General features: G+C 44.8%; 1 protein-coding gene across 2 annotated transcripts in view; it reads left to right on the forward strand.

The window, feature by feature from the left end:
* Positions 1-25280, forward strand: part of LOC143809096 (germ cell nuclear acidic protein-like) — a 137012-nt gene extending 111732 nt beyond the window's left edge. Inside the window, exons 1-14 of one of the 2 annotated variants that reach the window (XM_077292256.1) lie at positions 15066-15762; positions 16262-16349; positions 16734-16779; positions 16865-16932; positions 17128-17170; positions 17258-17319; positions 18350-18395; positions 18490-18634; positions 20615-20744; positions 21303-21510; positions 21770-21852; positions 22155-22215; positions 22367-22466; positions 24621-25280. In XM_077292256.1, the coding sequence (XP_077148371.1) occupies positions 15682-15762; positions 16262-16349; positions 16734-16779; positions 16865-16932; positions 17128-17170; positions 17258-17319; positions 18350-18395; positions 18490-18634; positions 20615-20744; positions 21303-21510; positions 21770-21848 (996 nt within the window). In that variant the 5' untranslated portion in view covers positions 15066-15681 and the 3' untranslated portion in view covers positions 21849-21852; positions 22155-22215; positions 22367-22466; positions 24621-25280. Of the gene's footprint in view, positions 1-15065; positions 15763-16261; positions 16350-16733; positions 16780-16864; positions 16933-17127; positions 17171-17257; positions 17320-18349; positions 18396-18489; positions 18635-20614; positions 20745-21302; positions 21511-21769; positions 21853-22154; positions 22216-22366; positions 22467-24620 lie in introns of those variants that run through there. The other variant, XM_077292253.1, reaches the window with a different exon arrangement.
* The last annotated feature ends 1826 nt before the right edge of the window (positions 25281-27106 follow it).

Below are 27106 nucleotides of genomic sequence, written 5' to 3' on the forward strand. Positions count from 1 at the left end.
CTTAATGAGAGCCTGAAGGTTGAAGCTCAGCTTTATACAGTGGAGGATAACACCCAGGAGCGACACACACCGTTAGTAGGCCCCAACCACCAATTTTTAAAAACAACAACTTAATGAGAGCCTGAAGGTTGAAGCTCAGACAAGGAAACCTGGAGGAGAACACCCAGGAGGAGGAGAACACCCAGGAGGAGGAGAACACCCAGGAGCGTCAGACACCGTTAGTAGGCCCCAACCACCAATTTTTTAAAACAACAACTTAATGAGAGGCTGAAGGTTGAAGCTCAGACAAGGAAACCTGGAGGAGAACACCCAGGAGGAGGAAAACACCCATGAGCGACATACACCGTTAGTAGGCCCCAACCACCAATTTTTAAAAACAACAACTTAATGAGAGCCTGAAGGTTGAAGCTCAGACAAGGAAACCTGGAGGAGAAAACCCAGGAGGAGGAGAACACCCAGGAGGAGGAGAACACCCAGGAGCGTCAGACACCGTTAGTAGGCCCCAACCACCAATTTTTGAAAACAACAACTTAATGAGAGCCTGAAGGTTGAAGCTCAGACAAGGAAACCTGGAGGAGAACACCCAGGAGGAGGAGAACACCCAGGAGCGTCAGACACCGTTAGTAGGTCCCAACCACCAATTTTTAAAAACAACAACTTAATGAGAGCCTGAAGGTTGAAGCTCAGACAAGGAAACCTGGAGGAGAACACCCAGGAGGAGGAGAACACCCATGAGCGACAGACACCGTTATTAGGCCCCAACCACCAATTTTTAAAAACAACAACTTAATGAGAGCATGAAGGTTGAAGCTCAGACAAGGAAACCTGGAGGAGAACACCCAGGAGAAGAACACCCAGGAGGAGGAGAACACCCAGGAGCGTCAGACACCGTTAGTAGGCCCCAACCACCAATTTTTTAAAACAACAACTTAATGAGAGCCTGAAGGTTGAAGCTCAGACAAGGAAACCTGGAAGAGAACACCCAGGAGGAGGAAAACACCCATGAGCGACAGACACCGTTAGTAGGCCCCAACCACCAATTTTTTAAAACAACAACTTAATGAGAGCCTGAAGGTTGAAGCTCAGACAAGGAAACCTGGAGGAGAACACCCAGGAGGAGGGAAACACCCATGAGCGACAGACACCGTTAGTAGGCCCCAACCACCAATTTTTAAAAACAACAACTTAATGAGAGCCTGAAGGTTGAAGCTCAGACAAGGAAACCTGGAGGAGAACACCCAGGAGGAGGAGAACACCCAGGAGGAGGAGAACACCCAGGAGCGTCAGACACCGTTAGTAGGCCCCAACCACCAATTTTTAAAAACAACAACTTAATGAGAGCCTGAAGGTTGAAGCTCAGACAAGGAAACCTGGAGGAGAACACCCAGGAGGAGGAGAACACCCAGGAGGAGGAGAACACCCAGGAGCGTCAGACACCGTTAGTTGGCCCCAACCACCAATTTTTAAAAACAACAACTTAATGAGAGCCTGAAGGTTGAAGCTCAGCTTTATACAGTGGAGGATAACACCCAGGAGCGACACACACCGTTAGTAGGCCCCAACCACCAATTTTTAAAAACAACAACTTAATGAGAGCCTGAAGGTTGAAGCTCAGACAAGGAAACCTGGAGGAGAACACGCAGGAGGAGGAGAACACCCATGAGCGACAGACACCGTTATTAGGCCCCAACCACCAATTTTTAAAAACAACAACTTAATGAGAGCATGAAGGTTGAAGCTCAGACAAGGAAACCTGGAGGAGAACACCCAGGAGAAGAACACCCAGGAGGAGGAGAACACCCAGGAGCGTCAGACACCGTTAGTAGGCCCCAACCACCAATTTTTTAAAACAACAACTTAATGAGAGCCTGAAGGTTGAAGCTCAGACAAGGAAACCTGGAGGAGAACACCCAGGAGGAGGAAAACACCCATGAGCGACAGACACCGTTAGTAGACCCCAACCACCTATTTTTTAAAACAACAACTTAATGAGAGCCTGAAGGTTGAAGCTCAGACAAGGAAACCTGGAGGAGAACACCCAGGAGGAGGAGAACACCCAGGAGGAGGAGAACACCCAGGAGCGTCAGACACCGTTAGTAGGCCCCAACCACCAATTTTTAAAAACAACAACTTAATGAGAGCCTGAAGGTTGAAGCTCAGACAAGGAAACCTGGAGGAGAACACCAAGGAGGAGGAGAACACCAATGAGCAACAGACACCGTTAGTAGGCCCCAACCACCAATTTTTAAAAGCAACAACTTAATGAGAGCCTGAAGGTTGAAGCTCAGACAAGGAAACCTGGAGGAGAACATCCAGGAGGAGGAGAACACCCAGGAGCGTCAGACACCGTTAGTAGGCCCCAACCACCAATTTTTAAAAAAACAACATAATGAGAGTCTGAAGGTTGAAGCTCAGACAAGGAAACCTGGAGGAGAACACCCAGGAGGAGGAGAACACCCATGAACGACAGACACCGTTAGTAGGCCCCAACCACCAATTTTTAAAAACAACAACTTAATGAGAGCCTGAAGGTTGAAGCTCAGACAAGGAAACCTGGAGGAGAACACCCAGGAGGAGGAGAACACCCAGGAGGAGGAGAACACCCAGGAGCGTCAGACACCGTTAGTAGGCCCCAACCACCAATTTTTTAAAACAACAACTTAATGAGAGGCTGAAGGTTGAAGCTCAGACAAGGAAACCTGGAGGAGAACACCCAGGAGGAGGAAAACACCCATGAGCGACATACACCGTTAGTAGGCCCCAACCACCAATTTTTAAAAACAACAACTTAATGAGAGCCTGAAGGTTGAAGCTCAGACAAGGAAACCTGGAGGAGAACACCCAGGAGGAGGAGAACACCCATGAGCGACAGACACCGTTAGTAGGCCCCAACCACCAATTTTTAAAAACAACAACTTAATGAGAGCCTGAAGGTTGAAGCTCAGACAAGGAAACCTGGAGGAGAACACCCAGGAGGAGGAGAACACCCATGAGCGACAGACACCGTTAGTAGGCCCCAACCACCAATTTTTAAAAACAACAACTTAATGAGAGCCTGAAGGTTAAAGCTCAGACAAGGAAACCTGGAGGAGAACACACAGGAGGAGGAGAACACCCATGAGCGACAGACACCGTTAGTAGGCCCCAACCACCGATTTTTAAAAACAAAACAACTTAATGAGAGCCTGAAGGTTGAAGCTCAGACAAGGAAACCTGGAGGAGAACACCCAGGAGGAGGAGAACACCCAGGAGGAGGAGAACACCCAGGAGCGTCAGACACCGTTAGTAGGCCCCAACCACCAATTTTTAAAAACAACAACTTAATGAGAGCCTGAAGGTTGAAGCTCAGACAAGGAAACCTGGAGGAGAACACCCAGGAGGAGGAGAACACCCATGAGCGACAGACACCGTTAGTAGGCCCCAACCACCAATTTTTAAAAACAACTTAATGAGAGCCTGAAGGTTGAAGCTCAGACAAGGAAACCTGGAGGAGAACACCCAGGAGGAGGAAAACACCCATGAGCGACATACACCGTTAGTAGGCCCCAACCACCAATTTTTAAAAACAACAACTTAATGAGAGCCTGAAGGTTGAAGCTCAGACAAGGAAACCTGGAGGAGAACACCCAGGAGGAGGAGAACACCCAGGAGGAGGAGAACACCCAGGAGCGTCAGACTCCGTTAGTAGGCCCCAACCACCAATTTTTAAAAACAACAAATTAATGAGAGCCTGAAGGCTGAAGCTCAGACAAGGAAACCTGGAGGAGAACACCCAGGAGGAGGAGAACACCCAGGAGCGTTAGACACCGTTAGTAGGCCCCAACCACCAATTTTTAAAAACAACAACTTAATGAGAGCCTGAAGGTTAAAGCTCAGACAAGGAAACCTGGAGGAGAACACACAGGAGGAGGAGAACACCCATGAGCGACAGACACCGTTAGTAGGCCCCAACCACCGATTTTTAAAAACAAAACAACTTAATGAGAGCCTGAAGGTTGAAGCTCAGACAAGGAAACCTGGAGGAGAACACCCAGGAGGAGGAGAACACCCAGGAGGAGGAGAACACCCAGGAGCGTCAGACACCGTTAGTAGGCCGCAACCACCAATTTTTAAAAACAACAACTTAATGAGAGCCTGAAGGTTGAAGCTCAGACAAGGAAACCTGGAGGAGAACACCCAGGAGGAGGAGAACACCCATGAGCGACAGACACCGTTAGTAGGCCCCAACCACCAATTTTTAAAAACAACAACTTAATGAGAGCCTGAAGGTTGAAGCTCAGACAAGGAAACCTGGAGGAGAACACCCAGGAGGAGGAGAACACCCATGAGCGACAGACACCGTTAGTAGGCCCCAACCACCAATTTTTAAATACAACAACTTAATGAGAGCCTGAAGGTTGAAGCTCAGACAAGGAAACCTGGAGGAGAACACCCAGGAGGAGGAGAACACCCAGGAGGAGGAGAACACCCAGGAGCGTCAGACACCGTTAGTAGGCCCCAACCACCAATTTTTAAAAACAACAACTTAATGAGAGCCTGAAGGTTGAAGCTCAGACAAGGAAACCTGGAGGAGAAAACCCAGGAGGAGGAGAACACCCATGAGCGACAGACACCGTTAGTAGGCCCCAACCACCAATTTTTAAAAACAACAACTTAATGAGAGCCTGAAGGTTGAAGCTCAGACAAATACAGTGGAGGACAGCTTTATTGAGTGTCGCAGACAGACACAGGTAGTAGGCCTTAAACAAAAAAGTTGGCTCAATGCAGTTTAAAAAAGGTTACAGGGGTACACAGGCAGCATTTGTGTGGTCAGCGGAGGACAAGTTGAATTAGGGACTGCAGACAGACTTAGTAGGCCTAAAATAAAAAAAGGAGGCTTTATGCACTTTAAAATAGGTTCCAGGGGTACATGGGCAGCATTGGTGTGGTCAGTGGAGGATAATTTGAATTAGGGACTGCAGACAGACTTAGTAGGCTGTCCCCTGTGGACCATGCATCCACCACATTAACCCATTGTGCCATAATGGACACGTAACATTCCGTGACCATGCCTACAGGTCTATGCGTCTGTTGTCGGGTGCACCTTTGTACTTACAGTTTGCCAGAGTGCATGGACAATGCGGTCTTTTACATGCTGGTGGAGGGCTGGGATGGCTTTTCTCGCAAAAGAAGTGTCGACTGGGTAGCTCGTAGCGTGGTACAACGTAGTCCATCATGGCTTTATTAATATTAAATAAAATAAATAAATAGGCTCTATGAACTTTTAAATAGGTTCCAGGGGTACACGGGCAGCATTGGTGTGGTCAGTGGAGGACTATTGGAAGGAGGGACCGCAGACAGACTTAGTACGCCTACAATTAAAAAAAAGTGGCTATATGCACTTTAAAATAGGTTCCAGGGGTACACGGGCAGCATTGGTGTGGTCAGCGGAGGAGGATTGCAAGGAGGGACCGCAGACAGGCTTACTAGGCCTAAAATAAATAAAAATAGGCTCAAGGCACTTAGAGTTATCTCGCAGGGGTACACAGGCAGCATTGGTGTGGTCAGCGGAGGAGGATTGCAAGGAGGGACCGCAGACAGGCTTACTAGGCCTAAAATAAATAAAAATAGGCTCAAGGCACTTAGAGTTATTTCACAGGGGTACACAGGCAGCATTGATGTGGTCAGCGGAGGAGGATTGCAAGGAGGGACCGCAGACAGGCTTATTAGGCCTAAAATAAATAAAAATAGGCTCAAGGCACTTAGAGTTATCTCGTAGGGGTACACAGGCAGCATTGGTGTGGTCAGCGGAGGACGATTGCAAGGAGTGTCTGACACAGTTAGTACTCCCAAAAAATAAATAGATGTTAATGTCTCGCAAAACAACAAAACAAAAAAACAAAAGTGTGGCATACTTAGGTACAGGGGTGGGCTCCTCTGCTGAGTTTCAGACATAGTAATTTGGCACTAAGTATTTACTGGTGTCAATATAGGACACTGACCCTGACTATTTTAACTAGCATCATAGATGTCAACAAATTGGTATTGTCAGTGCCAGGCATTGAAGGATGTCAGCGCATAGACTAAACATTGTTGGAGCTGTGAGAGATAATTTTGCACGTGGTAGAGCACAGTTTGAGCTGGGGGGGGTGAACTCTCTTGTGGCCGGCGGTACCGTCCCAGGGCCCCTCATGTTACAACGGTGTGTCTGACATTGGGTGCGCGCCACCACCGCCAGAGACACTTTATTGTACTATGAGGGACCCAGTGGCAGTGCCGTCGACCAAAAGCGGGCACACCCACCTCTTCAGACAAACGGCACTCTAACGGGTGCTTGCGCCAAGTGGCGAGACCACGGCCCCGTGGGGGGAGTTTTCCCATTTAGGGAGGTGTAAACATGTCGTATGCTGGACAAACAGCTGCTGCAAAGTAAGAGATTGGAACACTCAGTAAGACCAGTCCACAAGCAAGACCTTTTTATAGGAAAGCTAGGTGTCAGCCGGGAAAGGTGGGGCAAAATAATTTGAAATCCAGGAGTGGTTCATTTTAATGAAGGTTAGATCATCAACATTTTGGGTAGCCAGACGAGTCCTTTTTTCGGTTAATATTGAACCAGCAGCACTGAATACTCTTTCTGATAGCACACTAGCTGCTGGGCAAGCAAGCTCCTGCAATGCATATTCTGCCAATTCAGGCCAGGTGTCTAATTTGGATGCCCAGTAATCAAATGGGAATGACGGTTGAGGGAGAACATCGATAAGGGATGAAAAATAGTTAGTAACCATACTGGACAAATGTTGTCTCCTGTCACTTTGAATAGATGCTGCAGTACCTGTCCTGTCTGCGGTCATTGCAAAATCACTCCACAACCTGGTCAGAAAACCCCTCTGTCCAACGCCACTTCTGATTTGTGCACCTCTAACACCTCTGCCCTGTAGCCCCCCGCAGCTCGTGTGAGAACCATCACCGGCGCTGTGTGCTGGGATTGCCTGAATCAAACGGTCTACAAGAGTTGCTTGTTTGGTTGCTAATATTTGTTCGAGGTTCTCATGTGGCATAATATTTTGCAATTTGCCTTTATAGCGAGGGTCAAGGATGCAGGCCAACCAGTAATCGTCATCAGTCATCATTTTAATTATGCGTGGGTCCCTTTTGAGGATACGTAAGGCATAATCCGCCATGTGGGCCAAAGTTCCAGTTGTCAAATCTGCGGTTGTGCTGGTTTGAGGGGCAGTTACAGACAAATCTACGTCACTTGTCTCCCTCAAAAAACCAGAACCCAGCCTTGCAACGCCACTAAATTCTGTTGGCCCAGGAGAAGCTTCCTCATTAAAAAAGTACTCATCCTCCTCATCCTCCTCCTCCTCTTCGCCCGCTACCGCGTCCTCTACACGGCCCTGACCAGACAATGGCTGACTGTCATCAAGGCTTTCCTCTTCCTCGGCTGCAGACGCCTGCTCCTTTATGTGTGTCAAACTTTGCATCAGCAGACGCATTAGGGGGATGCTCATGCTTATTATAGCGTTGTCTGCACTAACCAACCGTGTGCATTCCTCAAAACACTGAAGGACTTGACACAGGTCTTGTAGCTTCGACCACTGCACACCTGACAACTCCATGTCTGCCCTCCAACTGCCTGCCCGTGTATGTGTATCCTCCCACAAATACATAACAGCACGCCTCTGTTCGCACAGTCTCTGAAGCATGTGCAGTGTGGAGTTCCACCTTGTTGCAATGTCGATGATTAGGCGATGCTGGGGAAGGTTCAAAGACCGCTGATAGTTCTGCATACGGCTGGAGTGTACAGGCGAACGGCGGATATGCGAGCAAAGTCTGCGCACTTTGAGGAGCAGGTCGGGTAACCCCGGATAACTTTTCAGGAAGCACTGCACCACCAGGTTTAAGGTGTGAGCCAGGCAAGGAATGTGTTTCAGTTGGGAAAGGGCTATGGCAGCCATGAAATTCCTTCCGTTATCACTCACTACCTTGCCTGCCTCAAGATGTACAGTGCCCAGCCATGACTGAGTTTCTTTCTGCAAGAACTCGGACAGAACTTCCGCGGTGTGTCTGTTGTCGCCCAAACACTTCATTGCCAATACAGCCTGCTGACGCTTGCCACTAGCTGTCCCATAATGGGACACCAGGTGTGCAACAGGGGCAGCTGCGGATGGACTGATTGTGCGAGTGCGGTCTGTGGACGAGCTATCGCTTCTGCAGGAGGACGAAAAGGAGGATGAGGAGGGGGGGCGAACGCCAACAGCCAACTGTTTCCTAGACTGTGGGCTAGGCAGAAGTGTCCCAATATTGCTGTCCCCTGTGGACCCTGCATCCATCACATTAACCCAGTGTGCCGTGATGGACACGTAACGTCCCTGGCCATGCCTACTGGTCCATGCATCTGTTGTCAGGTGCACCTTTGTACTCACAGAGTGTCTGAGTGCATGGACGATGCGGTCTTTAACATGCTGTTGGAGGGCTGGGATGGCTTTTCTAGAAAAGAAGTGTTGACTGGGTAGCGCGTAGCGTGGTACAGCGTAGTCCATCAGCGCTTTGAAAGCTTTGCTTTCAACTAACCGGTAGGGCATCATCTCTAATGAGATTAGTCTAGCAATGTGGGCGTTCAAACCCTGTGTACGCGGATGCGAGGATGAGTACTTCCTTTTCCTAACAAGAGTCTCATGTAGGGTGAGCTGGATTGGAGAGCTGGAGATCGTGGAACTAGCGGTGGTGCCGGTGGACATGGCAGACTGAGAGAGGGTTGGAGATGGTATTCTTGCCGGTGCCCTACATGCAGTGTTTCCTACTACGAACCTGGTGATTCCCTGACTGCTTTGGCCTGGCGACGAAAGCTGCACAGATACTGCAGGTGGTGCGGGAAATGGTGGGCTTACAGTGAGGGAAGGGATGTAGCGTTGCTGACTAGCTTCATTGGCCGAGGGTGCTGCAACCTTTAGGGACTTTTGGTAGTTAGTCCAGGCTTGCAAATGCATGGTGGTTAAATATCTATGCATGCAACTTGTATTTAAACTTTTAAGATTCTGACCTCTGCTTAAGGTAGTTGAACATTTTTGACAGATGACTTTGCGCTGATCATTTGGATGTTGTTCAAAAAAATGCCAGACTGCACTCTTTCTACTATCGGATACCTTTTCAGGCATTGCAGACTGAGCTTCTTTAACCGGATGGCCACGCTGTCCTCCAACTGGTTTTGCCATGCGTTTTTGGCCAGATACGGGCCCGGCAGATGGAACCTGTTGTGATGTTGATGCCTGCTGCGGCTCCTCCTCCTCCTCCTCCACTTCAGAACTACTGCCGCCTGCACCTTGTTCCCCCAATGGCTGCCAATCGGGGTCAACAACTGGGTCATCTATGACCTCCTCTTCTATCTCGTGTGCAACTTCGTCTGTGTCACCGTGTAAGCCGGTGGTATAGCGTTCGTGACGGGGCACCATAGTCTCAGCTGGGTTTGATTCTGGCTCAGTACACTGCGAGGGCAATGTTCTTGTCTGAGTCAAAGGAACAGCATAGTAATCTGGCTGTGGCTGTGCATCAGTGCACTCCATGTCCGATTCAACTTCTAATGGGCATGGCCTGTTAACTGTTTCACTGTCTAACCCAGGAACAGTATGTGTAAAGAGCTCCATGGAGTAACCCGTTGTGTCGCCTGACGCATCCTTCTCTCTTGTTCTGGGTGAAGAAGACAAGGAAGCGACTTGTCCCTGACCGTGAACATCCACTAACGACGCGCTGCTTTTACATTTAGCACTTTCAGAAGAGGAGGCAAAAGAGCTAGAGGCTGAATCAGCAAGGAAAGCCAAAACTTGTTCTTGCTGCTCCGGCTTTAAAAGCGGTTTTCCTACTCCCAGAAAAGGGAGCGTTCGAGGCCTTGTGTAGCCAGACGACGAACCTGGCTCAACAACTCTAGACATAGGTGCTGTATTGCTTTTACCACGACCACCTGATGCTCCACCACCACTACCATCATTACCAGCTGACAATGACCGCCCATGGCCACGACCTCTTCCACCAGACTTCCTCATTGTTTGCAAAACGTAACCAAAGTAACGGTATCTGTTACTGTAAAACAACTTATAAGGTGAACTCAAACTTCTGTAGGATTTATATATACCTTTATAGGTGGCTGACAATGAAAGGAAAATCAGGCCCAATGTTACACACTAGGTTTTATGTGCCCTAATAATTTGAGACAGATGGCACACACAGGACCGGCACTCAAGCACAAATGCCAATCTTAATCTCCCACTATGTTTTTTTGGTCAGGGAGAATTTAAAAAAAAATTAAAAAATTCCCAGTATGACACACTAGGTTTTATGTGCCCCAATTATTTGAGACAGATGGCACACACAGGACAGGCACTCAAGCACAAATGCCAATCTTAATCTCCCACTATGTTTTTTTGGTCAGGGAGAATTTAAACAAAAATAAAAAAATTCCCAGTATGACACACTAGGTTTTATGTGCCCCAATTATTTGAGACAGATGGCACACACAAGACCGGCACTCAAGCACAAATGCCAATCTTAATCTCCCACTATGTTTTTTTTTTCAGGGAGAATTAAAAAAAAAAAATCCCAGTATGACACACTAGGTTTTATGTGCCCCAATAATTTGAGACAGATGGCACACACAAGACCGGCACTCAAGCACAAATGCCAATCTTAATCTCCCACTATGTTTTTTTTTCAGGGAGAATTAAAAAAAAAAAAAAAAAGGGACTGTCCTACAATTACTATCTCCCTGCATGTGCAAATTGCCTCTTCTGAGAAAAAGAGGACTTTACTCTATAGCGCCACCTATTGGAAGTAGCGATCCTACAAGTCACAATCAACCCTTTAACGAGTCGTGCAATATGACTTAGGATAAAAGCCAAATCAGTATCTCAATTCGCAGACACGGTGTTTCGGGCTATTGGCCCTCGTCAGTGCGAAGCATGAGAACTGATTTGGCTAGGTGAGAGGCTCTGGACTGGGGTCTAAGGGGTAACGTTTCTCCTTATGGAGAGTGACATACCATCTCTGGCTTGTCAAGGTAAGGAGGCTTATTCGCCGTGCAATGCTCCTCTGGGAATTTAAATATGCAAATTGCCTCTTCTGAGAAAAAGAGGACTTTACTCTATAGCGCCACCTATTGGAAGTAGCGATCCTACAAGTCACAATCAACCCTTTAACGAGTCGTGCAATATGACTTAGGATAAAAGCCAAATCAGTATCTCAATTCGCAGACACGGTGTTTCGGGCTGTTGGCCCTTGTCAGTGCGAAGCATGAGAACTGATTCACTCTCCATAAGGAGAAACGTTACCCCTTAGACCCCACTCCAGAGCCTCTCACCTAGCCATATCAGTTCTCATGCTTCGCACTGACGAGGGCCAATAGCCCGAAACACCGTGTCTGCGAATTGAGATACTGATTTGGCTTTTATCCTAAGTCATATTGCAAGACTCGATAAAAGGGTTGATTGTGACTTGTAGGATCGCTACTTCCAATAGGTGGCGCTATAGAGTAAAGTCCTCTTTTTCTCAGAAGAGGCAATTTGCATATTTAAATTCCCAGAGGAGCATTGCACGGCAAATAAGCCTCCTTACCTTGACAAGCCAGAGATGGTATGTCACTCTCCATAAGGAGAAACGTTACCCCTTAGACCTATCTCCCTGCAGTAATCTCAGCAAGGTATGGCATGCAGCAATAACAAGGAGTGGACAGCTGCACAAAAAAAAACAAAAGTGTGGACAAACACACAAGATAGCTGTGCAGAAAGGAAGGAACAACAGGATTTGTGCTTTGAAAAAAGCAGTTGGTTTGCACAGCGGCGTACACACAAAGCAACGCAGCTATCAGGGAGCCTTCTAGTGCAGCCCAATGAGCTACAGCGCTGAGGAAAAAAAAATGTAGCTTCCACTGTCCCTGCAAACAAAAGGTGGTGTTGGACAGTGGAAATCGCTACAGCACAAGCAGTTTGGGGGTGAATGTACCCTGCCTAACACTATCCCTGCTTCTGACGAAGCGGCACCTCTCCCTACGCTCAGATCAGCAGCAGTAAGATGGCGGTCGGCGGGAACGCCCCTTTATAGCCCCTGTGACGCCGCAGAAAGCAAGCCAATCACTGCAATGCCCTTCTCTAAGATGGTGGGGACTGAGATCTATGTCATCACGCTGCCCACACTCTGCGTCCACCTTCATTGGCTGAGAAATGGCGCTTTTGGCGTCATTGAAACGCGACTTTAGCGCGAAAGTCGCGTACCGCATGGCAGACCCCACACAGGGATCGGGTCGGGTTTCATGAAACCGGACTTTGCCAAAAGTCGGCGACTTATGAAAATGACCGATCCGTTTCGCTCAACCCTAGCCGTGTGTAATGCGTATTTTACGGGTGTATTTTCTGCGCTCATACGTCTGTAAAACTCGCCAGTGTGACGCCGGCCTATGAAGGAATCAAATAACTTTCACATCACCTCTCACAGAGGAATGGATTACTTATTGATTGCTTCACATTCCAAAAAATGACAACCTCCTACATAATATACAATATGCCATAATGTAATAAATATATGTATACACTAATGACTGTAGGTTACATGTATAATTTTTTCTTTGAGAGTAAGATTAGTGTATGGGGTAAATGTTAGAGTTTATATATATATATACACACATATACAAAAGTGGGATGTCAATCAATGAATTCATACATTGACCCAGTTGATCCCATTATTTTCACCAAGCATTATACAGAATGAAGAAGAATGCGGACAATACTTGTAAACTGTGTAAGGCCATGTTCACACAGTGCGTTTTTTACCGCGGAACCGCGGCGGTTTTGCCGCTGCGGTTCCGCAGCTGTTTTCCATGCAGGGTACAGTACACTGTACCCTATGGAAAACAGGACACACTGTGCACATGGTCCGGAAATTTAAAAAAAAAGCCGTGCTGAATAGCTCCCGGAAAAAAGAAGGAGCATGTCAATTCTTCTTCCTGAACCGCAGCGGTTCTGCACCCATAGACCTCCATTGTGAGGTCAAAATCGCAGTAAAACACGCAGATCAAAAATATATCTGCGGGTTTTACTGCGGTTTGATGTGCAGAACCGCTGCTGCAGGAAGTGCGGGGAAGCGGGCGGAAGTGCGGGGCCGGAAGTGCGTGGGCGGAGAGACATGGAGGCATAGCGTCGCATGGGGATCGTGTCGGCCGTTTGATTGATTTGGTATGTGTGTGTGTGTGTCTGTGTGTGTGTGTGTCTGTGTGTGTGTGTGTGTGTCTGTGTGTGTGTGTCTGTGTGTGTGTGTGTGTGTGTGTGTGTGTGTGTGTGTGTGTGTGTGTCCCCATGCGACGATAGTGCCTCCATTGTGCTAAGTCGCCGTATGGGACTACTACTCCCATCCGGTATTAGGATGGGAGAGTTGTCCCTGTGTCCGGCGACTTAGCACAATAGTAAAGTTTACACCAAACACCTACACACAATACACATACATGACACACAGTACAGTACATACAACACATAACACAGAGTATATACTCACCAACAGCACACTGGTAGGCGAAGCCCTCGATCCTCCAGGAAAAAATCCAAAAATAATAAACCAAATTCATACTCCCTGTCCGCAGAATCCATAAAACGAGTGTCCCACGCCGATCGGCTGCTCTCCGGCGATACACTGCCAGAAGCGAAGCTCCTAGCAGTGTATCGCGTACTGTTCCGGAGTTCAATGACTCCGGCGTCTCGGTTAACAGCAGTACAGCTGCGTTGAACTTTCCCACGCAGCACTGCCGTTAAGCGAGAGTGCCGGGGTCAATGACCGCCGGTAAACTCGCTCGCGCATGCGCAGTGACACACCGACAGGAACTATGGCTCCTGTCAGTGTGTTGCTGCATCCATGGAGAGCAGACATATCTCTGGATGTGTCTGTTCTCCATGGAAAATCTTCGTGGGATACGTGGATACTTAAATACGTGACACGTGTCACTTAAATACGTGATACGTGTCACTTAAATACGTGGCACGTGGCACTTAAATACGTGGCACTTAAATACGTGATACGTGGCACTGAAATACGTGGCACGTGGCACTTAAATACGTGGCACGTGGCACTGAAATACGTGGCACTTAAATACGTGGCACGTGGCACTGAAATACGTGGCACGTGGCACTTAAATACGTGATACGTGGCACTGAAATACGTGGCACGTGGCACTTAAATACGTGGCACGTGGCACTGAAATACGTGGCACGTGGCACTTAAATACGTGATACGTGGCACTGAAATACGTGGCACGTGGCACTTAAATACGTGGCACGTGGCACTGAAATACGTGGCACTTAAATACGTGGCACGTGGCACTGAAATACGTGGCACGTGGCACTTAAATACGTGATACGTGGCACTGAAATACGTGGCACGTGGCACTTAAATACGTGGCACGTGGCACTGAAATACGTGGCACGTGGCACTGAAATACGTGGCACTTAGGCTATGTTCACATTTGCGTTGTGCGCCGCAGCGTCGGCGCCGCAACACACAACGCAAAGTAAAACGCAGCAAAACGCATGCACAACGCTGTGTTTTGCGCCGCATGCGTCCTTTTTTTGATTGATTTTGGACGCAGCAAAAATGCAACTTGCTGCGTCCTCTGCGCCCGGATGCGTGCGCTGCAGTGACGCATGCGGCGCAAAACGCGGAGCGCTGTCATTCAAAACACGTCCACTCATTTTGGTGTTTAGTCCCAAAATGGAGGATGGAAGAAGAAAAGGGTTGGACAAGGAAATGACATCATTTTTTTTTTTTTTTTCCCCCCCACTGCAGTAAACTTTATTTCTGTCAAACACAGACAATCTGCAGACAAAACTGCATCAAAAAACGCACTAAAAAACGCACTAAAAAACGCACTAAAAACGCACCAAAAACGCACCAAAAACGCACCAAAAAACGCACCTGCGTTTTCTGCAGAGACCTGCAGTTTCAGTCAGGAAAAAAAAAGGATGGAAATCCTGAACGTGTGAACATAGCCTTAGACACAAGGGCCGATTTGATACATTTATCAGAGGGTATGAAGATATAGGGGGAAAACGGGGGACTCAGATCTCCATTGTGAACAAGTTAACAATATTAAAACTTCTCTTTGGAGCGGAAGAGATGAAATGAGGAAGAAGAGTCTTAAGTAGGCGGCTTTATATAGCAAGAGTGGATTTCGTTAGGAAATGGATAAGGTAAAATGGAGCATTACAGAATAGAAGAAATTACATAAGAGACTTATAAAATATGACAGGGTCTGGTTTTGTGCCTCATAAAATTTTGAAAATTGGGAGAACAATTGGAAAAAATGTAGTGGAGAGCATTAAACTCAGGGGCGAGCGATAATCAGCAGCTTAAACATTAGTGGGGTTTCTTTATTTTTTTAATGTTGGTTTATGTGGGGTTTTTTATTATTTTTTTCTGAACAATTGGAAAATGGTCGGGAGTGAAGTAATTAGGAAGATTGTTGTTTGTATCTGATTTCCTTTTTTTGTATTTGTACAGTATGTTTTGTATAATTAAATAAAGTTGTAAAATACAAAAAACGAGCAACAATTGCAGCATTCTAATGATGTCACAAAGGGCTGACGATATATAATGCCCCGTCACCCAGGGTTCCGTTGAGGGTTTTAGTAGGCGTTTGTGGAGAGAGGAGTGTTGTGAGTGACTTGTGCAAATATGATGCCAAGAAAGCGATTTAAGAGTATTATAGATTTCTCTAACATCGAGGACAACAGTGATGATGACGACTTCAGTCAGGTGAGTATCATTTTATATTCTTAACTAAAATATATTTGGGATAAAAGTTCAAGAAAAAGATGGTGGGACAGAAAATATAGCTCCGAGTAGATGGGGTGATAATTTGGATCATGTTTGCAGAGTAAAGGCTGCCCTGACTTGTAATATTGGTGACAATATGTCCATATACAGGATGCATAATAATATTGTATGAGGACATAAATGTCACCACCGCCCCGATCCATATCCTAATCATTGGTGGCCGGTAACCCCATCATACTCTGTACATGAAAGAAGCACAGGCCGATGGAAACCACATTTATATCGGTAACATTCATATCTATAACTCTGTATGTAACCCCTTCTCATGTACAGCACCATGGAATCAATGGTGCTATATAAATAAATAATAATAATAATATCGGTGTCTGCCTGTAATCAGGGGAATATGGAGTAAGATTATAGATTGTAGATGTTCATGGTTATAGAATCTATCTGACATGTTTGTCATTTTTTCCAGTCTCATCCAAGAAAGAGGCCAATTCCAAGGTCTCCAGGCCAAGAAAACATCAGTGGCTTCAATTCGGGCCCGACCCCGAGTTTACCAGGTACTGTACCCCTAATCCAGTAAAGGCTCTGATACATATCGATGGCACATTGTAGTCATTGGGTGCAGATCGCATGTTGTGGTCAGGGCTTGGATTTATGTATATTGTACGCCTACAGTAAATGAGCTCATATTTACCATTTCTTTTCAGCATTTGGTCAGGAATGTTCATGCAGGATTTATAAAGTCAGATAGAAATGGGATTTGGGGATTTCTTCTGATGGTGGCCATGTACAGTGCGGGTCACTGTAGCTGAATGTGATTTTTTGCCCCATGTATAGGAAAACACTGGATACTTTATTAGGAATAATTTATTTGATATTGAGCCTCAGTCTTTGCTATTACAAAATTCTAACAAGAGCTTTATGTTGTGTTTCCCCCACAGATCTGAGTTTACCACCTACAGACCATGGTCCGGACAGTACCAACTGGTAAGACACGTCTTCTCCATTACTAAGTACATGATGGGGAGTAATGATTAATGGTGGCTCATTACCTGTTACATTTATTCCACAGCTCCGATGCCATCATTCTTATTGATGATGATGATGATTTCAATAGGGCAGGAACTTCCACATATAACAGTAAGTTATCATTTCTAGATACCATCCGGGGTTATTGTAGAAAGATCATTGAATTTTCTGTGCTGTCACAGATCAGTTTCCAAATGTAGCAATTAAAGGCAAATACTTTATTGTAATTTATTTATTTGATATTGAGCCTCAGTCTTTGCTATTACAATAGTCTAATAAGACATTTATGTTGTGTTGCCCCCACAGATCTGATTTTACCAACTTCAGATGATCCGGACAGTTCCACCTGGTAAGACTTACATCTCCTCCATTACTAGATACATGATCGGGATTAATGATTAATGGTGGCTCATATTCTGTTACATTTATTTCACAGCTCCTATTACAGCACTAATGAAGATGACAATTTCAATAGGGCAGGAACTTCCTCATATACTAGTAAGTTATCATTTCTAGACACAATCCAGGTTTATGTTATTGTAGAAATAACAATGAGTTTTCTGTACTGTCACAGGTCAGTTTCTAAATTGAACAATTACAAGGGCGCTGATCAGGAGTTGGAACAGTGAGCCACCTGGGAAATGTGCTGTAAATGTCACTGTCAGAGAATGACAGCAGCATTTAACAGGTTAACAGAAGCAGGCAGAGCTCCAATCCACTCTTGGCTGTTAGAGGTAGATGATGGCTGAATGACACAGCCATCATCTGCCATGAAAGAGGCGGGCTCAACTCCTGAGCCCTCTCCATTCATTCTCTACTGATGAGCGCTGTACATGGCTGTTAATGGGTTAAATTATAGATACCTTACAGAGGTAATCCTATTTTACACATGCTTGATTGGTGTGGGTCCTATGTTTCAGGCATTTCCATATTGGGAGAACAATTCATCGCCATGTTGACTTATGGCCATTGTTGTCCCTATAGAATTTATTACAGATGTGGAATACATTTTCTTGTGTCTTTTCGTAAATCCAATAGACATCAATAGAGAAAGCCCTGCACAAGCAATCCCACATCTCCATTAAAACCACTAGAGGCTACCATGAATCAGCAAATGAGGTGACAGGACCTCTAGTTTTATTTTACATGAAGGCCCCAGAGAATGGACCCCTACCATTTGATGGTCCACCCTCTGGCCATTGAGGACATGTTCACTTCTCACCTTGTACTGACCACATACATCATTAATAAGGATAGATTACCTGAGCAACAGGAGGGATAGACGTCCGTGAAAATGTATGGGCCCTGTTGTTGTTGAACCTCATAATTTCAGAACCTGATCCCAATGGAGGATCCATCTCTGGTCTGGTCAACTATGTGTTCTGCTCTGGTCTGATCCCATATTCATAGTCTTATTAGTGCCCTACACTCTATATGTATAGACCTCTCTCTAGTATGGACCTGCATACTAACATGTGTGATTTGAGCCTTATAAAAAGTATTTTCACTTTTCCATATTTCTGTACAGATAAGTTACCATCTGATAGCGAGGAGAGCTCCACTACAGAGGAGAGGTAAGTTATGGCAGATGCATCTACCTCTATATAAAGCCATGAACTAGGTAAGATGTTTCCTGTGGGTTTATATATGATTCTTTATCTTTCCCAGGACACCACTATGTAATATCCCCGGCTGTTTCCTGGAAGACATTATTTCTCCTACTTCCATCTATGTTACCAACTTCCAGGAAAATAAGGAGGAGCTGGTAGAACGACTATACAATCTGTACAACAGGACAGTCTTCGATAATAAGGTATCACATCTTATCATGGGTTTCTGGGTGATACATGACTTCTTTATTATCTCCCCCTTTAAACAATAAATTCACAAAAAAAATGGCTCCAGCTTTCTGAAAGGCATCCTAACCCCTTTGTCATGTGTCTGAAATAGTTATTGAATATCTCAAGTAAATGTCACTTAGTTTGGTAAATGTCATCACCCTCTTATCTGTGGGATGCGTGGAAACCTTAGATGATCCACCATGCAGAGACAAAAAGATTAGCAACTTTTGGCTTGAAGTTTGCAGAATTTTTACAGTATATAAAAATCATTTACCGTATATACTCGAGTATAAGCCGAGACTTTCAGCCCACTTTTTTGGGCTGAAAGTAACCCTCTCGGCTCATACTCGAGTCATACCCAGGAGTCGGCAGGGGAGGGGGGCGCAGCTGTGTAATAATACTCACCCGCTCCTGGCGCGTCCCTTCACGTCTGTTCCCCAGCACCGGCAGCTTCTTCCTGTAGTGAGCAGTCACATGGTACCGCTCATTACTGTTATGAATATGGACCCGACTCCACTCCCATAGGGGTGGAGCCGCATATTCATTACTGTAATGAGCGGTACCATGTGACCTCTCACTACAGGAATAAGCTGCCGGGGAACAGACGTGAAGGGACGCGCCAGGAGCAAGTGAGTATGGCGGGGGCAGTGCGCGATATTCACCTGCTCCCCGTTCCACCGTCGATGCTGCTGCATCTTCCGCGTCATCTGCAGTGATTCGCAGGTCAGAGGACGCGATGACGCATCAGTGCGTGACGATCTCTGCCTGAAAGTTAGTGCAGAGGACTGGGAAGACACAGTGGAACAGGAAAGGTGAGTATAGCAAGTGCCGGGGGCCTGAGAGGTGAATATGTAAGTTTTTATTTTTTTAATCGTAGCAACAGCATATGGGGCAAATATCTCTATGGAGCATCTTATGGGGCCATGTGCAGCGTTATATGGGGCAATTATCTGTATGGAGCATCTTATAGGGCCATGTGCAGCGTTATATGGGGGCAATTATCTGTATGGAGCATCTTATGGGGCAATTATCTGCATGGAGCAACTTCTGGGGCCATGTTCAGCGTTATATGGGGCAATTATCTGTATGGAGAATCTTATGGGGCCATGTGCAGAATTATATGGGACAATCATCTGTATGGAGCATCTTATGGGGCCATGTGCAGCGTTATATGGGGCAATTATCTGTATGGAGCATCTTATGGGGCCATGTGCAGCATTATATGGGGCAAATATCTGTATGGAGCATGTTATGGGGCCATGTGCAGCGTTATATGGGGCAAATATCTGTATGGGGCCATGTGCAGCATTATATGGGGCAAATATCTGTATGGAGCATTTTATGGGGCTATTTGCAGCATTATATGGGGCAATTATCTGTATGGAGCATCTTATGGGGCCATAATCAACATTTGTGCAGCATTATATGGGGCATATTTTAATATGGAGCATCTTATGGAGCCCATCATAAACTGTATGGAGCATTATATGGGGCGTATTTTGTATGGAGCATCTTATGGGGCCATCATGAACTGTATGGAGCATTATATGGGGCCCCTGATTCAATATGGATATTCAAAAACATTTAAACTACTAATGTCTCAATTAATTTTACTTTTATTGGTATCTATTTTTATTTTTGACATTTACCAGTAGCTGCTGCATTTTCCACCCTAGGCTTATACTCGAGTCATTAAGTTTTCCCAGTTTTTGTGGCAAAAATAGGGGGGTCAGCTTACACTCGGGTCGGCTTATACTCGAGTATATATGATAGTTGATATTTGGACATTTTAGAATACGTTTATTTTTATTCTCACATCTTGGACTTCTCGGTAGACCCTATACCTCATACAAGTAGACCAGTGCGGTAAATCACAAGTGAGAGTTGGGTACTTTGTAAGATTGAGGTCAAAGAGTTTACAGATGTAATGGAATTTGTTTCCTCTATTTTAGCTCCCTGTGAAAATGGACATTTTGTGGAGCACGAAGCTGGGAACAACATCCGGGTTATGCAGGACAAAGCTGATTAACAAGCGCCGCTGCGCAGTGATTGAGCTCAGGGAAAAAGTCTGTGATTCTGCCGGTAGGTTTCTCATCACATCCATCCTGCAGCTTTATAAGTCAACCTGTATACAGGGCAAAAAACTGCTACTTGTGATGTAGTACATCTTATAACCTCACTCTACATACTGTCATAAGAAAAACTAAGTACACCCTCTTTGAATTCTAATATTTTACATATCAGGAGAAAATTAAAAAAGCACCTGGTCCTTAGAAGGTCCTAAAAGTAGGGAAATACAATCTCAGAAAACAACATGATAAAAATACTACAACACTATTTATTTAACAAAAAGTAGGCCAGAATGCAAGAGCAATGTGTGATAAATTAAGGACACCATTGATGCAACTTCAAGTTATTGCTGCTAAAGATGATTCTAAAAACTATTGATTCATGGGGTGTACTTATTTTTCACTCTCTGCTTCTGCATTTTGAAGTAGTTTTCAGGAAAATAAATAATGGCACGGTTGACTTGTCACGTGTTGTTCATCTCAGGATATATTTTGTTCTGATATGTAAAACCAAAGAGTTCAATCAGGGTGTACTCAGATTTCCTCATAACTGTGTAAACTCTTATTTTAGTGCGAGTACGATCCACACTTGCGCACGAGATGTGCCATGCCGCTTGTTGGATAATCTACGATGTACGTAAAGACGACCATGGCCCAATATGGCAGGCTCTCACAAGACGGGTGAATCGTATTCATCCCGAGCTGCCAGAAGTGAAAAAATATCACAATTATACCATCAACTATGACTACAATTACAAATGCTCCCAGTGTAATAAACGGTAAGTAGATTTTTTGATTTATCTCCTCATGAAACACAATCACTGCGGAGACGTCAGTGCGGTTCTGTTGGTATAATGCTTTTATACTTTACTTCTATCAGAGCGGACTGACGTCGGGGGCTGTAGGGTTAATGTTCTATTTCATGTGCTGGGGCCAGTTCTTTATATATTGATTTCAGTTTGTTCTTTTTAATATAATCCTTGGTATTAGTGAACGTTCATTCCAGTCCAGTAACCAATATTCCTCTTATCTTTGCAGAATTGGGCGTTTTAGAAAAATACGTGACTATAAATGCCCCCAGTGCGGAGGCCGATTACTTCAACTATCCGTCAGCTAAACATGTAACTATCCTTCAGAATATTTAGTCTCTAATTTTGTTTCTTTATAATTTAAAGTTCAGACACTTTTACATATTTTCTCCTGAGTAGCGAGACAATATCTATGTTCATCACCAGCACAAGTAATTAGCAGCAAAGATTCAGAATCCGTCCTCATAGGTTACCAGATAAACCCTGGTTACATTTCCCATAACTTGCTGAATAAGGAATGATTGACAATTCTCAGCAATTATCTACAATGCTTTGGAAAACCTTCTATGATTTTAAGCTTTGTTGGATGTAATTATTTTTCTTTATATTTTCAGGTTCATTATTTGAACATTGAGATTTGTCTGAATATCGTCATCTCATCTACCTGTGATGAAGGTAAGAACGAATCCTCCACTATCGTCAGCAATCAGTAATAAGTGATTTTTACAATATTAAGATTTGGAGTCTCTAATTTAGTCTCTTACTGGAATTTTAGCATTTAAAGTTTAAATTCTTTTATATATTTTGCCTTTTTTTCACCACGTAGGGAGACAATCAGTTGACGTCTTCATCACAAGCAGCTAACAGCAAACATCCAGAATCCACCTATTCTGATTGACACAAAGCTTCCAGCCTGTATTTTCCAGGTAAATATTTCTGTGTTTTTCCTCTATTCATATATGTTCTTCATGTCAATAATAAATCATTGTAAGTAATAATCATTCTTGTTTTAAAGAAGTGCAACAGTGCGGACATGATAACGTAAGCAAGGTGTAATAATAGAGGAAATGCAATATGATTTTTATTACTGGATTTAGTTCTAATAATTATTATTTCTTCTTGCTGTAAAATTTTTTAATTCTGGTTAAGAAAAGAAGGAAATGATGAAAGTTATTAGCCTACTGCAGTGGAGGAATCGCGAACACACAATCTGAGGGGGGCGAGATAAGTCCCTCAAACATTACATGCCGTATAGATCTATTGTGAGTGCTCTCACCAGTCGTATGATTCATGTTGCATTTTTCTATCATTACACTAATATTGGCAACTTCTTATGTTCAATTTCCAAATTGGACTTTTTTTTAGAGAATAAACACTACTCAAAAAATAAAGGGAACACTTAAACAACAGAATATAACTCCAAGGAAATCAAACTTCTGTGAAATCAAACTCTCCACTTAGGAAGCAACACTGTTTGACAATAAATTTCACATGCTGTTGTGCAAATGAAATAGACAACAGATGGAAATTATTGGCAACTATCAAGACACCCTCAATAAAGGAGTGATTCTGCAGGTGGGGACCACAGACCACATCTCAGTACCAATGCTTTCTGGCTGATGATTCGTCACTTTTGAATGTTGGTTGTGCTTTCACACTTGTGGTAGCATGAGACGGACTCTACAACCCAACTAGTGGCTCAGGTAGTGCAGCTCATCCAGGATGGCACATCAATTCCAGCTGTGGCAAGGTTTGCTGTTTCTGTCAGCGTAGTGTCCAGAGGCTGGAGGCGCTACCAGGAGACAGGCCAGTACACCAGGAGACGTGGAGGGGGCCATAGGAGAGCAACAACCCAGCAGCAGGACAGCTACTTCAGCCTTTGTGCAAGGAGAAACAGGAGGAGCACTGCCAGAGCCCTGCAAAATGACCTCCAGAAGGCCACAAATGTGCATGTGTCTGCACAAATGGTTAGAAACTGACTCCATGAGGATAGTCTGAGAGCCCTGCGTCCACAGATGGTGGTTGTACTCACAGCCCAAAACCGTGCAGGATGCTTGGCATTTGTCACAGAACACCAGGATTGGCACATTCGCCACTGGCGCCCTGTGCTCATCACAGATGAAAGCAGGTTTACACTGAGCACATGTGACAGATGTGAAAGAGTCTGGAGATGCTGTGGAGAGCGACCTGCTGCCTGCAACATCCTTCAGCATGACCCGTTTGACAGTGGGTGAGTAATGGTGTGGCATTTCTTTGGAGGGCCACACAGCCCTCCATGTGCTCGCCAGAGGTAGCCTGACTGCCATTAGGTACCGAGATGAGATCCTCAGACCCCTTGTGAGACCATATGCTGGTGCGGTTGGTCCTGGGTTCCTCCTAATGCAGGACAATGCCAGACCTCATGTGGCTTGAGTGTGCCAGCAGTTCCTGCAAGATGAAGGCATTGAAGCTATGGACTAGTCCGCCCTTTCCCCAGACCTGAATCTGACTGAACACATCTGCGACATCATGTAGCTCCATCCACCAACATCATGTTGCACCAGACTGTCGAGGAGTTGGCGGATGCTTTAGTCCATGTCTGGGAGGAGATCCCTCAAGAGACTATCCGCCGCCTCATCAGGAGCATGCCCAGGCATTGTAGGGAGGTCATACAGGCACGTGGAGGCCACACACACTACTGAGCGTAATTTCCTTGTCTTGAGACATTTCCACTGAAGTTGGATCAGCCTGTAACTTAATTTTCCACTTTGATTTTGAGCATCATTCCAACTCCAGACCTCTGTGGGATATTGGTTGTGATTTACATTGATCGTTTTTAGATTTAATTGTTCTGATCACATTCCACTATGTAATGAATAAAGATTTACAACTAGAATATTTCATTCAATGATATCTAGGATGTGGGATTTTAGTGTTCCCTTTATTTTTTTGAGCAGTGCATAATGCAATATTTCATGTCTATTTCTACTTCACCTGATGACCAATAATATAATGGTGAAGTTTCCTTTGCTGAGTTTGTTTCATTTGATAACCAGTACATATTGTCAAGTTTATTAAAAACATGTCTTAATTCTTTTCAGGTTAATGAGAAAGGCGACTTTTCGCTTCTATACAGGCATGACACATCTTGGAAGAAAAAGGTGAAAATCTGCACAGACCTGCGCTGAGAACATGATCAGATGCAGTTTCCAAGACCTGAAGAATCTCTACATGTGTTTTTTCAGACATGCCCAGCAATGGATATGGCGTTGGATATGTGAACATTAATAGTCATATTGTTTTGTTTCAAATTTTTCTGAGTTAGATATAAATATCAATAAAAATAAATCAATTAATTCTTTGTAGTTTTGGACTTTTGTTCTGAAGATCGATGGCTGTTGCTAAACATATTACAATCAATGTTGTCTACTTGTGTTATTCAGCCATCATCTGCCTCGAAGAGCGGAGCTCTGTCTGCGGCTGATAAACTGTTAAATGCCACTGTCAATCTGTGACAATATCATTTAATGTGCACCAGCAGGGGGGTCCACCGTTCTATGTGTCTATTGGTGCCCCAGTGAAGTGATCGTGGTCTGCTGATGACCACCCTGCCCGTGATGATGATTCTCCTGTGGATACCAGCCCCTGCCTGGTGTTCATATGAGACCATGATTTTTGCTACACAGGTGGTCAAAATTGCTGGTACCCCTCATTTAATGACAGAAAAACCCACAATGGTCACAGAAATAACTTAAGTCTGACAAAAGTAATAAATAAAAGATCTATGAAAATGAACAAACAAAAGTCAGACATTGCTTTTTCAACCATGTTTCCACAGAATTTAAAAAAATAAAACTCATGAAATTGGCCTGGACAGAAATGATGATGCCCTTAAATTAACATTTGGTTGCACAACCTTTTGAGGCAATCACTTCAATCAAACGATTCCTGTAACTGTCAATGAGACTTCTGCAGCTCTCCGCAGGTATTTTGACCCACTCCTCAAGAGAAGTTGCTCCAGTTGTCTCGAGTTTGAAGGTTGCCTTTTCCAGATGGCATATTTCAGCTCTTTCCAAAGATGCTCAATAGGATTTAGGTCAGGGCTCATAGAAGGCCACTTCGGAATAGTCCAATGTTTTCCTCTTAACCATTCTTGGGTGTTTTTAGCTGTGTGTTTTGGGTCATTATCCTGTTGCAAGACCCATGACCTGTGACTGAGACTAAGCTTTCTGACACTGGGCAGCACATTTCTCTCTAGAATCCCTTGATAGTCTTGAGAATTCATTGTACCCTGCACAGATTCTAGACACCGTGTGCCAGATGCAGCAAAGCAGCCCCAGAACATAACAGAGCCTCCTCCATGATTCACAGTAGGGACAGTGTTCTTTTCTTGATATGCTTCATTTTCCCTTCTGTGAACATAGACCTGATCTGCCTTGCCAAAAAGTTCCATTTTTGTCTCATGTGTCCATAGGACATTCTCTCAGAAGCTTTGTGGCTTGTCAACATGTAGTTTGGCAAATTCCAATCTGGCTTTTATGATTTTTTTTTTTCAACAATGGTTTTCTCCTTGGTCATTTCCGTTGAAGTCCACTTAGGCTCATACAACGATGGATGGTGCGATCTGACACTGATGTTCCTTGAGCTTGAAGTTCACCTTTAATCTGTTTAGAAGTTTTTCTGGGCTCTTTTGTTACCTTTCGTATTATCCGTCTCTTTGATTTGTCATCAATTTTCCTCTTGCGGCCACGTCCAGGGAGGGTGGCTATAGTCCCATGGATCTTACATTTCTAAATAATATGTGCAACTGTAGACACAGGAACATCAAGCTGCTTGGAGATGGTCTTATAACTTTTACCTTTAACGCTTGTCTCTAATTTTCTTTCTAATCTCCTGAGACAACTCTTTCCTTTGCTTTCTCTGGTCCATGTTAGGCTACTTTCACATTAGCGTCGTGCACTGCACGTCGCTATGCGTCGTTCTGTAGAAAAAACGCATCCTGCAAAATTGCTTGCAGAATGCGTTTTTTCTCCATAGACTTGAATTAGCGACGCAGTGCGACGGTTGCGTCCTGTTGTGTCGGACCGTCGGCACAAAAAAAGTTGCATGTAACGTTTTTTGTGCGTCGATAGCGTCTTTTCCGACCGCACATGCGTGGCTGGAACTCCGCCCCCTCCTCCCCGCACATCACAATGGGGCAGCGGATGCGATGTAAAACAGCATCTGCTGCCCCCGTTGTGCGGTGCTTCCACACTATGCATCGGTGCGCTGCAACGTCACATAGCGACATGCGGTGCACGACGCTAGTGTGAAAGTAGCCTTAAGTGTGATACACACCATGTCACCAAACAGCACAGTGAGTATCTGTAGCCCTATATACAGGCCCACTCTCTGATTCCAAGCTTGTAGACACCTGTGATGCTAGTTAGTGGAAACACCGCGATTTAACATGTCCCTTTAGCCACATTATTTTCAGGGGTACCATCATTTCTGTCCATGCCTATTTCGTGAGTTTTAGTTTATTTTAATTCTGTGGAAACATGGCTGAAAAGCAGTGTGTGATTTTTCATTTGTTTATTTTCATAGA

The sequence above is a fragment of the Ranitomeya variabilis genome, chromosome 2, assembly GCF_051348905.1.
Source record: "Ranitomeya variabilis isolate aRanVar5 chromosome 2, aRanVar5.hap1, whole genome shotgun sequence".
Lineage (NCBI taxonomy): Eukaryota > Metazoa > Chordata > Amphibia > Anura > Dendrobatidae > Ranitomeya > Ranitomeya variabilis.